The sequence below is a fragment of the Eublepharis macularius genome, chromosome 3 (genome assembly GCF_028583425.1).
Source record: "Eublepharis macularius isolate TG4126 chromosome 3, MPM_Emac_v1.0, whole genome shotgun sequence".
Lineage (NCBI taxonomy): Eukaryota > Metazoa > Chordata > Lepidosauria > Squamata > Eublepharidae > Eublepharis > Eublepharis macularius.
The window spans coordinates 39,436,399-39,453,384 of NC_072792.1; the positions used below are offsets into that span (position 1 = coordinate 39,436,399).

General features: G+C 43.3%; 1 protein-coding gene across 1 annotated transcript in view; it reads left to right on the plus strand.

Annotated features, from left to right (window-relative positions):
• CLYBL (citramalyl-CoA lyase) overlaps nucleotides 1-16,986 on the plus strand; it is a 235,491-nt gene that overhangs the window by 141,293 nt on the left and 77,212 nt on the right. Inside the window, exon 2 of the mRNA XM_054973054.1 lies at nucleotides 1,164-1,353. Within this exon, the coding sequence (XP_054829029.1) occupies nucleotides 1,164-1,353 (190 nt within the window). The remainder of the gene's footprint in view (nucleotides 1-1,163; nucleotides 1,354-16,986) is intronic.

Below are 16,986 nucleotides of genomic sequence, written 5' to 3' on the forward strand. Positions count from 1 at the left end.
CCCTTCCCCTTTCTGACTGCAGCCTTCTGACCTACATAGATTTTATTCCACATGACTCTTTTGACCTCCAGGAATAAATTTTCCTGTGTTCAGAAATGCAGATGGATGTTGAAGGGTATAACTCTGTTAGAGGTGTCTCACTCTCCCTGTTTCCATTGTAGACTATGTGTTAATACCCATTTTAACATTTAATTTACATAGGCAACCAACTATCCTGGAGTGAGCTTTGAGTTCGTTTGGTGAACTTATATAGTAAAATGAGCACCCCATGTCTACTGAGAAATGGTGGGGCTGAATCCTACAGATATATTCCGTGGACAATGGTGTTTTCCTTCAGGACGAAGTCCTTCCACTAGAACCCACATTGCACTAAAGGAAGGCACCACTGTTGGTGGGAAAGTCCTGCTGGATCCAACTCTATATGAAAAACCTAAAAAATATTAATCATTGCTTTATTTAAACAAAGTAACACAGGGCTGTAGACCATAAGTGAATACCAGGTAATATATGCTGCAGTGATCAACATGTTCTCACACATATAATATCTAAATTATGATCAACATTGATATAACCAAAAGCCGACCAGCAAGCTAAAGCTTTTACGTGTGTAGTTTATCTTCCTATTTTTTTACTGCCTGACAAAATCTGTTTTTCACACATCTGAGGGAACCTGTATAGAAATGTCTCCTGCAGTTATTCATGTTACTGTTCTTCAGATGACAAAAATCCATCTCCTTCCCAATGCAATACAATTGCTAGCGTATTTCACTTGGCTGTAGGAAGTCCAGATTCAAATCCCTGCATAGGGGGTGGGGGGTGAAGGGGGACCAATGATATGTTACATTGGATACTTGCAATTGTTCTCCTAACAAATTTTGTTTTGAAGAAATGCAACTTGGGTGGGGGAGGGGAGGAAGTTTAAATTTGACCGCAGCAGAAGCGCTATGGGGAGGCAGTTCTTAACCCTTTCCTTGTGGGCTGGTTTTGCAGCCTATTTCACAGGGTTGTTTTGAGAATAAAATACCACATGAAACACCTCAGAGGAAAAAATAATCATTTCTTGGCAGTAATTAAACAGCAGCAAAGATTCTTGGGAGCTTTTAAAGAAGAATTTTAAGAAGTAGTACTGATGGGGGCCTAATGGAAATCTCATCTCTTTACAGAGGGAATTATCTCCTGCCTGTTGCCGTTCTCAAGCCTGATTATCACTTGACACAGTCGCGTAGCTACATTCCCAGGAGAGCTGTTCTCTATGTGCCTGCCGATGATGAGAGAAAGATTCAAAAAATTCCATCTCTCCACGTAGATTGTGCAGTGCTGGACTGTGAAGATGGAGTTGCTCTAAATAGAAAGGTAAGTAGTACGTTGTTCACTGAGATAGGCGTGGTGGCAATGGTGATGCCTGTTACACTATGTTAACTTAAAATGGGATGCAGACTAAGTCATTTTGCTTAAACACTTGCCAGTTCACCTCACATTCCTCTCTGTGGTTATGAGAGGGGAGCTGATTATTTGGATATGTCCAAGCACGTTGGAATGAATTCAATTTGCACAAGCACATTTTTGCATATGATGTCATCGGTTTCTCCCAGTCAATATCCTCTGCTGAGACTGCCTCCAGTTTTAAAAGGCATACAGTAAAAAGAAAAAAAGTGTAATAGTTTTAGGTGAAGATTTCCTACTGGGTGTTTCTGCATACTGTGAATGTCTACCCATGAACCCAGCTAGTATTATGATTGGGGGTGTGCATTCCATGTTTAGGATTTAGGGAAAAGGCTGGATTTTTGCCGATATGACAAAATTCAGCTTTCCCAGATCACGTTAGAGAATCCCAGATCTGATCCAGGTACCTGGAATGAAACCCTGAATAAATTTGGGTAAATCCAAGTTAATTCAGGAAATGCAGCTTGGCTGTTTCCTTGCAAAGAAACAACATTTCTTGCCTTTTTTAGAGAGAGGGGAGAAGGAAGAGGGAGGGAGCATGAGGCAGAAGCAGGAGGAAGGGGGAATGGGGGTGGGAGGGAGGGAGGGGACAGTGAGTGGCCAGTCCATGCAGGAGTTATCCTTGTCTGCCTGGCTGCTGTGAGTGACCCTGGTTTAGTTGGGCTAAGTTGCAACAGTGTCTCGTTTCAGTTTGTTTTGGGTGGAATTCTTGGTTTTTATGTGATTCTCTGGATTGATGTTGGTCCCCTTGATTCGCTTTACTTCTTCTTGCTTCAGTTTGGTTTGGGTGGAATTTGCTGCTTTGACATGATTCTCTGGTTTGATGTTAGTCCCTTTGCTTCACTTTGCTTCTTGGGGTTCTGTCCATTCCCTTGCTTCGGCTTTGCTCCTGTGTGTTTCTGCCTGAGATCCTGCTTGGAAATGTTTCGCCCATAGGAAGCAATGGAAAGTGACTGGGCAGCTTGTCCAGGGGGCACGTGTTTTGGGAGTGTGTTCCTGCAGTGGGAGTTGGCTTTGACTTTTTTCCCATAAGAAAGAATGGAGTGGCTGGGACACCTTGGTCAGGGGCCCATAGAACTGGACCCTGGGATCCAATTTTCCTGAAACTTGGGAAGCCTTTAGAGGACAATTAGGAGTAGGTTCCCTGCAAATTTGGTGATTTGCTTGAAAAATGACCCCCCACACACACACACCCCAGATAGCCCCTGGATAGTTTTCCCCTTAGAGAATAATGGTTGAATAAACCCAGATTTCTGATTTTGGGGATATCGGGGGGGGGGTGTTAGGATCCCTGAATCCTGGATCCAGATTTTCCAGAGGGTTTTTTGTGCATACCTCTAATTATGATCAGTTTTTATGATGACTTCTTGAATAGATGCCACTGACTACATAGCTGCACAAACCAGGCAAATGTTATTTATCCAGTGTAGGTCATGTAAAAGATGCATGTGATTGCACAAGAGTGAAAAGAGAAAGACTTACACATGATCCTGTGCTTCATGCAAGTTGGTCAATGTAATTACCCAGAGCATAACCCTGGAAGATCTTACTTCTTAAGTGTCAGTAAATGGGATGATTCAGTTGTTGGACTGGGCATAAGCAGCCTCAAGCTGCAACAATCAAGTGGCCACAGATACAAAAACTTGTGGGGAATTCACTGGGAACATCAAGGTGATTCAATCAGGAGCTCACATCTCGTGTAATCACAAGATAAATTTGACAAGTTTGCTTGGCAATGACTGCACTGAAACTATACCCAGAGACCTATACATGTCCTGGCACAGCCTGTGTTTCGTCCGGTTTCAAACACTCTTGGGAGATCACAGTACAGGAGAAAGACACTGAAGACCTCTTCAGCCAGGTGGCCATTGATGTACAGTGATTTTCCCAGCGACCTACACAAATGGTACCGTGTGCAGGCAAAGCTTTATTATTCCACCACTCTTCTCCCTTTCCCACTGCTCCTTGGGATCTTCGCCTACTTCAGATTAGCCCTTATACTGAGCTAATATGTGAACTCAGTACAGAATGAGTAAGACATTGGGTGAATGCGTGATATACCTTGTGGCCAAGTTAACAGGGGAATAATACAATTTCTGAGATTTTATGAAATTTTATGAACCTGTCCGCTGTCTGCAATTCACGAGTTGGATCCAAAGTACTACAAGCAAAACAAAGCCTCTGGGACAGGATTCTTGCATCCCTGAGAAGGAATTGTGCTATGCCTGAACAGGCAGCTGTTTTCTCCAACCCAAGCCCAGAGCCCATATCAGCCAAACTCTGTTTTTTGTGTGGTGAAGAAGCAAAGAAACCCCTTCCCCTTGGCCATACACATATCACATGTAGTGAACGTTTCCACAGCTCAGTGGTAAAATAGAACGTTTGCATAAGATATTTAGTATGTGGTACCTTGGTTGTCTCCTTTGGAGACTTTGGAAAGCTGTTGTTAGTCAGAAGAGATGCTATATTAACTGATTTGACTAGTACAAGGCAGTTTCAAATGCCCATATGCCATGGGCACACCAAATGAATGGCCAAGCACAAAAACACCCAGCTAGTCCGATCTTCCAACATTTTCTGAGGAGTGAGCCAAACCAGATGGCTGTGTGATTAGGCATTAACATGGAGCACCACCTCACCTGTGACACTGTATGCATGATTGAGGTCAGCAGTGTCACTCCCTCAAAGATCAGCACCAGTGTACCAAATACATATACTGACAGGTAGAACATCTTTGCTATCAAAGCGAACAGCCTGGTTGTTGCCTTCCACATGCACTGAGCCTGTGGATTATACTGAGTCCAGCATTGCTGATGAAGAAACAAGTTAATAAATCTGCAAAAAAACACTTTCTTCCAACTCAGTGCAACCCCCTACCTTGACACAGCCAATCTGGCAACCTGGATCCACACCACCGTAACATCGAGACGAGACTATTGTCATACTCTCTACACAGGTCTCCCCTCAAATTCAATTCATTAAAACTTCAGTTGGTGCAGAATGGTGCAGATTTATTATTATTGGGAGCTGGGCAGTCATTCCATTGGCTTCCCATCAATTACTGGGCTCAGTTCAAGGTATTGACTATCACATACAAAGACTTGCACAGCCTTGGCCCCTCATATCTGCAAAAATGCCTCTTTCTCTATGCTCTTCCATGGCAGCTTTGCTAATCTGAACAGGGTCTTCTGCAGGTGCCATCCTGCAGTTGGGCAAATTCAACAGCTGCCCATCCATGTGCATTCTCTGTTGTAGTCCTCACCTTATGGAGTAGCCTGCCTAATGAGGTTAGGAGAGTTCCCCACTCCCCTGGCTTTCCACATTGAAGATTCAGGTCTTTTTTTACCCAAGTAGGAGGCCTGTACTGTAAGAATATGTTTCAGAAAGATGCTTTGCTAAAGACTGTGGACTATACTACTGTGTACAGTACATAGTCTGTTGATGTAAGTGTGATCCTGCTATGTAATTTCTGCATTGCTTAATGTGTCACATTAATGCTTAGGCTTTATTTCAGCTCCATTTCCAGATTTTTGCTTGTTTTCAGGTTTCTCCCATGCTTGTACCTGTTGGATATCTCATCCTGTTGATCGTGTTTGACCCGCAGTGTGTACTCTGCCTTGAATCTCAGTCTGAAAGGCCGACTATAAATAAATAGACCCACTTGTGTAAACAGTGGCCTCAATTCTTGCTCAGAACCATGATTTATTCCATCATCAATGGTCAGCTGCTTGTCCATTTGGCAATCAAACACCGAATTTGAGCTTCTCATGCATAAAAGGTTTTGAGGTTTGGTGTTGCTTCCTTCGTCTTTTATATAAAAGCAAATTCTAATTATACAAATAATATTTTGGTCGATGTTCCTCTGATTGCCAAGTCCTGTCAGGGCTTAGGCATGTCTTTTTATTATACGTGTATAATAGCCATGTGAAAAATTTCTTTTTTCTCATGCAGCCTAAATGAGAATCAATTAGCTCATGACCTAAATCTATTTTTTTTTACTTCATTTTTACCCTACCTTTTCCCCCAACGGGTACTCAAAGTCCTCTTCTCCATTCCCCCCTCACAACAACTCTGAGAGGTAGGTTAGGTTGAGAGTGTGAGACTGGCCCAAGAGCACCCAGCAAGCTTCCATGGTAAAGCAGGGTTACCCAGGCTGTCGTTTGTCACTCTATTCACCGTATTTAACTGTTCCTGTAAGAACAGATGTCCGTGGGATCTTCATGGTTAAAAGTAGAACCATCAGCATGTACACTGCTTTGGCTCTTGCTTTCCACCGTTCCCTCACCTGGAGCCCTCTAATTTTTCCGTTTTTATGACTGATTCAAAGGAACTGAACAAGCGTGGTGTGTAGGAGATGAAATCATAAAATAGATCAATTGTGATACATGTAAAACTTGCAGGCTAGCTTATTGAAAGCTTTTTTCAGCATCAGTAGGAAAAAGCTGTGGTGGGCTTCATAAATCTCTGGCTACTTCAATTTAAAACCAACAGTTTTCCTGTATTATGTGATGATAATCTGTTTATAACAAAGCTAAATGGTTGGGATTTGTCTATGTATCAGGTATTTCTCTGGGCTCATAGTGGGAATTTGAACGAGCTCTTCACAACGAGAAACACCGATAACTGGAGTATTTTACAAGGTCTTTGCTTTATTTATTATAAATTAGTGCAGAGGCTAATTGTACTCCTCCTACAGGGAGAAAGCTAACTGAGGAGAAGATAGAGAATGATTAAACATTCACAAGCTCATGCCAGGGTAACATCTCTTCAAATGACACAGAAAATTGGAATGGGAATGTCACTTTCCCAGGTGCCTTGCCATTATTAAAAGACTCTGCAGCTTGGAGAAATTTCTTCAGTCAGATTTGAGCAGTCCAAGAGTCACTCTGGTAAAGCATAGGCAAGCTGAACTCTACAGACAAACTCTGCGAGACTTTTTTTTTATCCATGAACAGTTCTGATGACTATAGGTTTTCATAAAGGTTGTAAAGTGCTTTTGGCCCCTTTATTAATCCCTGTATGGCCCTAGAAAGCCCGACACTCCTCCTTAGTGGTAATGCTGACCATAAATGTTTAGGAGTGAGCTTTTTTGTTTGCTTGCTTGTTTTGTTCTCATTGTTTTAGTCAGCAAGGTCGCTGCTGACATCTTCCTCATGTGAGAATTTGTGGATTTTTATGGAAAGATCAGAATAAGAGCCATTTTCATCATAATGAAATTAGGAAAAATTTGATTCCCCCCCACCCCCAGTCATGTTGAACAGATATCTTTCTATGACTATTCAGTAATGGCCAGTTATTTTTCAGTGGGGCTCAATTTGAAATATGCAATGGGGTGGCATCTTAAACTGCTTGGTTCATATTGGATTCTGTGTGAAAATGAAAAAAATTTATTTAGTATATTTTCATCCATGGAGGTCAGGGTAGCATACAGTTCCTCCATTTTTACCCTTACAACAGCACTGTGCGGTAAGTTTGGTTGAGAGAGTATGACTGGCCCAATGTGACCCAGCAAGCTTCCATGGCAGAGTAGGGATTTGAACTTGGATCTCCCACTACACCAAACTGGCTGTCAGCACCTATATTAATATCCATACGTTAGAGCTATGTTAGACCCTGCTGTTGGCATAAAGATCGTAAGAAACAGGCCCAATCACTTTGTGATCTAGACTGCTGAACGCAGTCCACCAGTCATGGGCTGTGGCCTGCCAGTTGTTTAAGAACATAAAAAATATTGTTGTTCTGCAGTAGTATAGCAGGATTTGGTATCTGAAGAAATAATAACATAACAATAACATTTGATTTATATACCGCCCTTCAGGATGACTTAACAGTACACCCACTCAGAATGGTTTACAAAGTATGTTATTATTATCCCCACAACAAAACACCCTGTGAGGTGGGTGGGGCTGAGAGAGCTCTGGAAGAGCTGTGACTGACCCAAGGTCACCCAGCTGGCTTCCAGTGGAGGAGTGGGGAATCAAACCCTGCTCTCCAAATTAGAGTCCCGCGCTCTTAACCACTACACCAAACTGGCTCTGAAAGGAGTTTTGACTCTCGAAAGCTCATACCCTGAAAATCTTGTTGGTCTTCAAGGTGCCACTGGACCCAAAACTTGCTGTTCTTCTGGATCCGTTCCACCATATGCAACCAGGTGTCCTTGAAGGGCCATAAACAGGGGCATAAAGGCCAAAACTATATCTTGTTCCAGTCCTCCAGTAATTAGTCTTCAGAATGCCTCTGTAATGGAAGTTGCTTTTAGCCATGCCGGTTAATAGCCATTGCTGGACCTATCCCCCATGAGTTAGTCAAACTTCCTTTAAAAACCATCTAAACTAGTGGTCATTACTACATCATGCAGCAGTGAATTCCACAAGTTAAAGTTTTCAGTCCCAGGAATATAGTGGCATGTCTCCTTCCCAATAGTCTTGGAAAACAGAGAAGCGGAGAAGTGGTGCAATATTGACTGCAATATTTATCTAATTTATTAAAATATTTATTTCCTTTCACTATATGCAATTTCAACCTAGGTGGCTAGCAGGCTGCATTTGGCTTAGCAAAGTGGTATCACAAGTTATGCAGGCTTCTCTTAAAGCAGACCTAACATGAGATATTTTTAAAGCCCCTAATAACTAGTCACATACTTCAGCAAAAGCGCCCTTGTGTTGGTGGAGGGGAACAGTTTTTGTTCACTCCTCCTTTCATTGCAGTGTGTGTAAAGTGCCATCAAGTCACAGCCAACTTATGGCAACCCCACAGGCTTTTCAAGGCAACAGATAAACAGAGGTGGTTTGCCATTGCCTGCTTCTGTGTAATGACCATAGACTTCCTTGGTGGTCTCCCAAGCACTAACGGGCCATCCCTGCTTAGTTTCTGAGATCTGACAAGATGAGTCTAGACTGGGCCACCCACTGCAGACCTCTGTTCTATCTTGAGGGTCTCCAGACCCTTAGGACTCTCGGCTACAGTGAGATGAGGGGAAGTTTCATTCCACAAACTTCACTCTTCTCGTGGTTCACTGAATACAATGCAATCTCTTTTAAATGATTTTGAACATGAGAGAATGTTGTGCCCTGATAACTTTTGGAGTTAAGTTCTTGACAAAACTGACCAGTCAGCACTTCTCTGCTGACTGGTTCCTTTTATTGTTAGGAGAGGCTTGGTCCATGGTAAGCAGAACTGCTGTGACCCACAAAAATGACAGAAGAGGAAGGTGTAGCTAGGCTAGAAGTTAAGGGCTCCCTGCAGCTCCTGCCTCACGCAGCTGTCAAAGGCCAGGAATGGGTTAATGAGTAGGATTCCAGGTTCCTTGAATTGCCCGACCTTCTGGTTGGTTTTCTGCAGAAGGACTATTTCCCTTGCTCTCCGGGCTCGGAGGGAGCTGTTTCTGTGGTGTTGGAGCAGGAAGAGCTTCCATGATCCAGCTTCTAGCAAGTTATGCACTGGTCCTTAACATGTATGCCTGGAGCTCATACAGGCTTGAACTAAAGAAGCCCGACAGAGATGCAAGGGGTGGGAAGCAGCCATCATTGCTACAGCGCCTGCTCATCTTCTCCCTCTAGAAGCATCCCAGAGCAGTTCTTGGCTGGGCCAGGCAGGGGCTCCTTTCTTCCAGGCTCAAGATGGAGCAAGGGAAGGCTTGACTTGTTATCACATCCATCTTCTTTCTTGCCCCAGTTTTATATTTCAAAAGGATAAAGCTGGGTTCCTTTTAGACTTCATAGACCTACCTTGCTGTGGCTAGGATTTGCTCTGTTTCATTTCCTGTTGATTCCTAAAAGGTTCCCTGACAGTAGTAGAGTTCTCTGGCTGAGCTGTGTGCCCCTAAATTGCCTTTCAGACATGATACCACTGCCTGCCCGCTATGAATGTACAAATTGGACTGGTTCTCAGATGTTGTACTGCTTGCTTTGAACCAAACCAGTTGGCAATAAACTCAGAGAATGATCAAACAAAACTACCCCTAAGAGAGGGAAGTAATAACAGTCTTCCTTTTCCTGTTGTTGAGATCTTCTTCTGTTGAAAATGAATTGGTTTATCACATTTTAGCAGAAGGTGAATACTGCAATACTCTGAGTTTTGAGCTAAATTGGTATTTTCCTTTTCTGAACCATCAGAGAGGAAAATTGCACTTGGTACCAGATTTCATATGGGAAAAATCACATGCCAAGTTTCCCTCAAAAGTTACAGTGTCTAGTCTGTTACGTTCAGACATACACCTAGACATGCATATGCATTGTTTATTCAGCACTACAAGAAAATGCATGTGGTGATCTGGTCCTTTGCTCGGGAGGTCAAGCTATGAGGTTGACAAACATAATAAGCTTTGGTAATATACTCTTATGTAGAATAGCTTCTACCTCTTTAGAGGTCTATGATTTTGGGTGCGATTTTGTTCAGTGTTTAAATTATATTTCCCATAATTTTAAAAGAAAAAATAGCTCTATTGTTTGGCAGGAGGGCACAAGAGTATCAGTTCCAGTAATCAGTCAGCCTCCTAATTGTGAATACCCTGACTGTTGACCATTTCCCACTTCATCCATTATATCTTTGTGATGACTCCTTTCTTTTGCATCAAGAAAAGCTTTTGCAAAGGGGTTTTACCTAATTTTTAGAGCCATTGTCTCCTCATATTGATAAGTTGTCGCAGCTGTAAATGGAAAGAGTAACTGAAGATCCTCTGCTGAGGGCCCCCAATAAAGAAGTTGGCATTTCTTTATTTCTCCAGATCTTTGTGTTGGCATGTATTTGGCTCATGCATCACTGTACTAAACCCAGAGGCTCCCCCAAAGGAGATAATGCTACTATGCTACAAGAAAAAAATCTCCCACTCACTCTGTTGATCACATATTATTTTTCAGTGTTCAAAGTACAATGTGCTTCTTCTGGGACGCCACTGGTAAAGGCTCTGCCCAACAAACTGCTAGCTTGTTTCGCTTGTGGAGCTTTTTCAAGGGCAATTATCTACAAGCCAAATAAAGACTTAATAACAATCTTGTATCAAGTTTAAATCATAACGACTGCAGTTTGTTGGGCAGAGCCTTCACTGGTGGCGTCCCACAGATCGAAATCTGCTCGGATACCTGAGGTCACAAGGCACTGTTATCATATTTATTGATTTTTGAAGGACTCTTTTCACTGAATTAGACCGTGGGAGCTACGAGAAGAACTCGGAAGGTGAACCTTATATTGGATAAGCAATAGATAACTTTGATCAGAATTAGCAAGGAACGACCATTGAAATTGACACGGATTGTACTGATGATTTATCTTAAGCTATTATGCTTTAGGACAGGGGTGGGCAAATTGCGGCCGGTGGGCCACATGCGGCCCACTACAGAGTTTTTTGTGGCCCGCCAAGACAGTCAGAAAAATCCGCCTTGAACCAAGATTTCCTTCCCGTGCATGACCAAAGATTCGCTCACTCCTGATTTAAAAAAATCTCACTCCTGATTTCAAAAAAATTGTAGAAAAGTGTGATAGGGTACATTTGTCTCATTAAACTGATTCTAAAATTAAATGTGCTTGCAGCTATAGATGATATGAAATTAGCACAATAAATAAATTGAATAAAACTACCACTATTTTATTTAATTTATATTTATTGATTTTTATGATACAATTTATACCTTTTCTGAAATGCAAAGTTAACTAATGAATGCAATCATTTTAAAAGGTGCGGCCCTCCGCTAACCTCCGCTACCACAAAGTGGCCCCTGAGCCAAAACAATTGCCCACCCCTGCTTTAGGAAATGTATTGATGTTATTTATGTAAGTTGTATTTAAGCTATTTATTGTATGCATTTTGTACTATTTATTAGAAGCACATTGTACTTTGAACACTGAAAAATAATACATGATAAATAGAGTGAGTGGAAGATTTTTTTCTTGCAGCTTCATGTATCACTGTGCCAGTCACACCAAGCCTTCCTTCCTTTGTACCTGCTATTTGTTTTTCATTTTCTATCATTGCATCAGTAGTTGTCCCACTATCTTTTAAAGACAAATAGTGCTTTGGGTACTAGTCACTGTAGGCAAGTGGATAAGGTCTTGGTCTTCTGAGCCCTGGGATCTTAGAATGAACTGTGTGATTGTTGCTCAGAAAGCCTGAAAACAGAACTTGGTCTCAGATGCAGGTCTTTGTCTGCAGAGTGGGGACAGAGAAGATAATAACAGGATAATTAGAGTTCTCCTCCGTTCATTTAAATTGGACAGTTGTAGGGGCTGGCAGTCTAGAAAAAGGCAGAGAAACCAGGATAACAGTATGTGGTGATAGATGGGTTCTTAGACCAGGTGAAACCTTAATGATTCCTGGTGTTTATACTGACACTAAAGCTTGACCTAGTAGCTGTAATACTACTTCCTGTCATCTCTAGTGGTAATGCTGTGGTCATTCCATCCTTTAGTAAACGATGCAGTGGTGGTGCAGAGATTAAACTGCCTGTTGCCATAATCTGTGCTTTGGGAACCATGGTACCATGTTGATACCATCTAAATACCTCGTAGGTGTTTCTATTTCCATTTTGCTGGCTTTGTTCCATTGAACTATTAAAGCAGTTTGAATGTCTCACAGCCTAAAAAACTACAATAGATAAATATGAGTTATCATTATAATTCGTATTGCACTTTATACAAAATTACTTCGCAGTTCTGATCTCATTTATTATAATTGTTATTAAGTTATTCCTTTAATGTTATTTATTTTCATCAGGTCATGGGCCAGCAAGAGAAAACAGGTGGCTCATCAGAAAAAGGCCCATTTTATATACATGAAATATTCCTGCTTAGACAAATACACACTTTAAATAGGAACAGTGCAAGTATGTATAGAATAACTTGGCAAGATTAATTTGAATGGCAAAAATGAGCTCAAATAGAAGTGGTACATCTATTTAGTAAGGTAGAGGGATACAACTACAGAGCACAGGGGTTCCATGGTTTGAAGGTAGAACTAAGAAACCTTCATGTGCCCAAGGAGAACGGTCACATAGTCCCTGGGGCCAGCATGCCTGTTGTACCATAACCATGCCAACCATATACCACTGGAATGGAGTAGCCCCCTGCATCTCTCAGTGTGAAATCTTGCTTCTGAGACCCATTCTGACCTCATAGAGGTCAGAGTTTATAGGATCCCCTGTCCTCTGGTGGGGACAGGGGATCCCTCGCTCCTACCTTCTGCCTCCTGCCACCACTCTCCCAGCCGGGGGGGGGGGGGGGGCGGCAGGAGAACGGGCTCCTGGGTGTGCTCCTGGGGCAGTGTGATGACATCACTCCCAGGACTGATGTCATTGCACTGCCCTGAGAACATTCCCATGCTTCTCGGCTGGCAAATTTTGGCCCTAAATCGGCCCTGTTTGGGGCCCAAATCAGCATGGTGAGAAGCGCACACGCCTTCCTTCACCTGCACGATGATGAGTGACGTCGTGCAGGTGCGGGAGGGTGCGCGCACAAAAAGCACACAAGGAGCACCCCAAAAAGAAAGTGTGTGCCGAGTCACTTCCCTTCCTGCTGGGAGGGTGGGGAGACCTGGCCATTCTAAAGTCCATGGTCAGTCAGTTGTGGCCATGGCTGGTGTTTTATTAACATGTTGGAAGATGTTCTTGTTCTTTCCCAAAGAGCAGAATGTGTCAGGAAGAAGCATGCAAGGGTTGAGCAGATGGGAGTCTGTTGGGTCTCATGAATACATACTGGTTACAGGATTCAATGGTGGGGGCAATTTAATTGGATACCTTTATAAAATGTATGAATTATAAAAGAGGGGGAAAGCATAATATCACCACTGTGGCCAATTGTTATATACAGGAAATGCAACTCATTATCATTTACCTTTTTATAATGTGAAAGGGAGAATCAATGCACATAAACATGGATTAATCTGTTTAAATAAACGTACAACGTAACCCTTGCAATATGTAAACAACATTAGTGAGACCTTAGAGATGATGCAGTGATTGGACTCAAGATACCCCATTTACCCTACTGAACAGTTTCCTTTATCACTTCAAAGGAATGTTATATATTTACAGCAGTAGCCAAACGTTAAGCATAGCTAGACAGAATTTGTACTTCAGCTGTTTAGTTAATGCCTGTAGGGTTTAAATTAGATTTTATAGCTGTTAGTAGAATCTGTTTTGTAGCTAACAAGTGAGATTTTTCAAATCCTGGAAACCATAATCCTATTATAAAACAGGCAGCTGACTGAACATTATATAGGAAGCAAGTCTTTATGGATTAATAGTTTTTTAAAAAATGAATAATGTAAAATGAATGGTTATAAGATGATTTGTTGCTTTGCCCAAAAGTTTAAAAAAGGGCCATGTAACCAGATAAAAGGCAAAATTTCCCAATTTGGAAGTATCCTGGAAAAAAAATAGCGGGCAGTGAGTCTTGACATATGCAATCCAAAGCAAAGAGATCATTGATGCTAATTACCATGTAAAATCTCACACACTAATTTTTGAAATGTTTGCAATTAATACTATGTTACTGGGTAAAGGTAAAGGTAGTCCCCTGTGCAAGCACTGAGTCATTACTGACCCATGGGGGGACATCGCATCACGACGTTTTCTTGGCAGACTTTTTGCGTGGTGGTTTGCCATTGCCTTCCCCAGTCATCTATACCCCTAGGAAACTGTGTACTCATTTTGCTGACCTCGGAAGGATGGAAGGCTGAGTCAACCTTGAACCAGCCTTCTGAACCCGGCTTCCGCCAGGATCGAACTCAGGTCATGAGCAGAGCTTGGACTGCAGTACTGCCGCTTACCACTCTGCGCCACGGTATATTAATTTAAGGCATAATATTATGAGATCTGAATAAAATCTGATCATTCTGAAAGCCAGTGTAGTGTAGTGGCTAGAGTGATGGGTTTGGATCTGGGTGACCCAGGTTCAATTCCCTGATCTGCCATGGAAGCTCACTGGGTGACTTTGGGACAGTCACATACTTAACCTGCCTATCTAACCTACCTCACAGGGTTCTTGTGAGAATAAAATGGAAGTGAGGGGAATGATGGAAAGTGCTTTGGGTCTCCATAAAAGCAGAATATAAATTTATTTTATCCAATTTATACCCCACCCTATGAACAGGCTCAGGGCAGCTAACAACATGCATTATACAATTAAAACTATATGAAAAAAAACAATATAAAACAACTAGTGCCATGATCAACTCAGGCTATAATAAATATCTTTAAAACCATGTACATAGCTGCGGCACAGCCCAGGGCGGCTGCCAGCGGAGCATGGGATGTGGCAAACTGGAAGGGGACAATTCGCTGGCTCTCAACCAAAGGCCCAGCAGAACATTTCCATTTTGCACGCCCTGCAGAATTGTAGCAGGTCCCACAGGGCCGATATCTCAGTTGGGAGCATATTCTAAAAAGGCCTTGGCCCTAGTCAAAGCCAAACAAATGTCCTGTGGGCCAGGGACCACCAGGAGTTGCTTATCTGCAGAGCTCAAGGCCCTGCGGGGGACATAGTGGGAGAGGTGGACCTGCAGGTACGCAGGTCCCAGTCTGTAAAGGGCTTTGAACACTAAAACCAACGCTTTGAACTGAATCCAGAACTGAACTGGAAGCCGGTGCAGCTGGCACAGCACAGGATGGATATGTGCCTGAAATAGCGTTCTGATAAGGACGCCTGCCACCACATTCTGAAGCAGTTGTAACTTCCGGGTCAAGCTCAAAGGCAGCCCAGCATAAAGCGAGTTACAGTAACCTAACCTGGAGGTGACCATCTCATGGATTACTGAAGTCAGATCCTGGGATGAGAGAGAGGCTGCCAATTGCTTGACCTGCCGAAGATGGAAAAGGGCAGATCTGGCAATGGCCGTGACCTGGGTCTCTGTAGAAAGCATGGCATCCAGGGACATGCCCAGGCTCTTCAACATCAGCGACAGCTGTAACGGCAAGCTGTCAAGAGTTGGGAGCTGGAGCTTCACATCCATCGCCCCACAACCCAGGTACAGAACCTCCATCTTCAGAGAATTCAGGTTCAAGAGACTCTGACATAAATGATGTAAATAAATAACTAAATAAATGATTGATAGTGTGACAATCTGACTGCAAGCTACTCCACTGAATATGGCTTGTTAAGAGTGCATCAAACCAGTATCTGAAGTCAGGATCTAATTTATTAACCACAGTAATTTAGTCTTAACTATGTGTGATGAGGGTGACGGCACAGCACTCATGCCCTCCTTCTCCCTCTGGGTTACTTCCTTTGTAATCAGGCCTCTCCGGGACTGCATACCAGAAAGAGAAGCTGCCCCAATGTCCTTCTCCCTGGCCTCTGGTTTCTGGGGCTTTAATAGCTCCTGGCAGCCCTCTCAAGCTCACCTCCTGTTTTCCCTTCCCTCAAGACAGGCTCATCTTTGGTGCAGGAGGTGTATCTTTGGGGAGGGATGTGGTTGCCAGGCCTCCTGCCAGCGTACCTTGTAGCCTGCCGCTGCTCTGAGTAGCAGTAGGAGAATTTTTTGAAAAACACCAGCATTGCATGAGTCATGATGTCACTTCTGGGGAAAAACCAGAAGTGATGTCACAGTGCTCTAGGAATTGCTGGAAACTATATTGTTTTACCACAGAGTTTCTGGTGATTCCTACAGAGACATTATGGCACATGTGATGCTGGTGCCCCTCCCATGTCCCCATGCGCCCAAGCTCCCATCACTTGCCAGGCATAGCCTCACATCCCTAGTGAGGAACATGTCTCTTGTCACCCCTAATAGCCTATAGCCAGTTCTTCCAGGTTTGGCCTCCTCAAGCCACCATTGGGCTGTGGGGCCATGGCTGTGACAATCTGTTGATTGTGGGACTGGGCCTGCTAGCTGGAGCTGTAATCCCATCCTCTAGCTGGCCTGCATTAGTGTGGCTGTAGCTTTTGCCAGGAGCCTTGTTTATCTTAGAGCTGGGCCAAAGAGATGCAGCCCCATCAACTAATAGTGGTTGCTGCTGGGCCTGGAGTTGGAGGAGGGAGTGCCCACTTATGGAGACTATGGTTGTCTATGATATATGAATGCAGATGCCCTTCCTCTATCCTGGTTTATTCCTGGCTTGTTCCATGGTGTTGCCTTCTCATACTACAGCATTTGTTGGAGCAATCTGTGGTTTCACGTGAAGAGAGTTATGAACAGCCTCTTGCATGAAGCAGAGTCGGTTGAAATTAAATCCCACAAAGACGGAGGTCGTGTATGTGAGTCTGGGGGCCATGAGCACGGGACTCTAGCTCCCTGCTCTTGATGGAGCACCACTTGCACCAATTTCGAGAGTTAGGAGCCTGGGGGTGATCCTGGATGCCTCCCTGACTATGGAGGCACAGGTTGCAGTGGCTGCCCGGTCTTCATTTTTCTATCTAAGCCAGGCCCGGCAGCTTGTCCCCTACCTATCAATCCATGACTTAACTGCAGTGATCCAAGCAACAGTCAGACTAGTGCAACTCGCTCTACGCAGGGCTTCCCCTGGGCCTGATCCAGAGGCTACAGCTGGTCCAAAATGCAGCTGCGCAAGTAATTGCAAGGGTCCCAATTAGGGAACATATAACACCTGTACT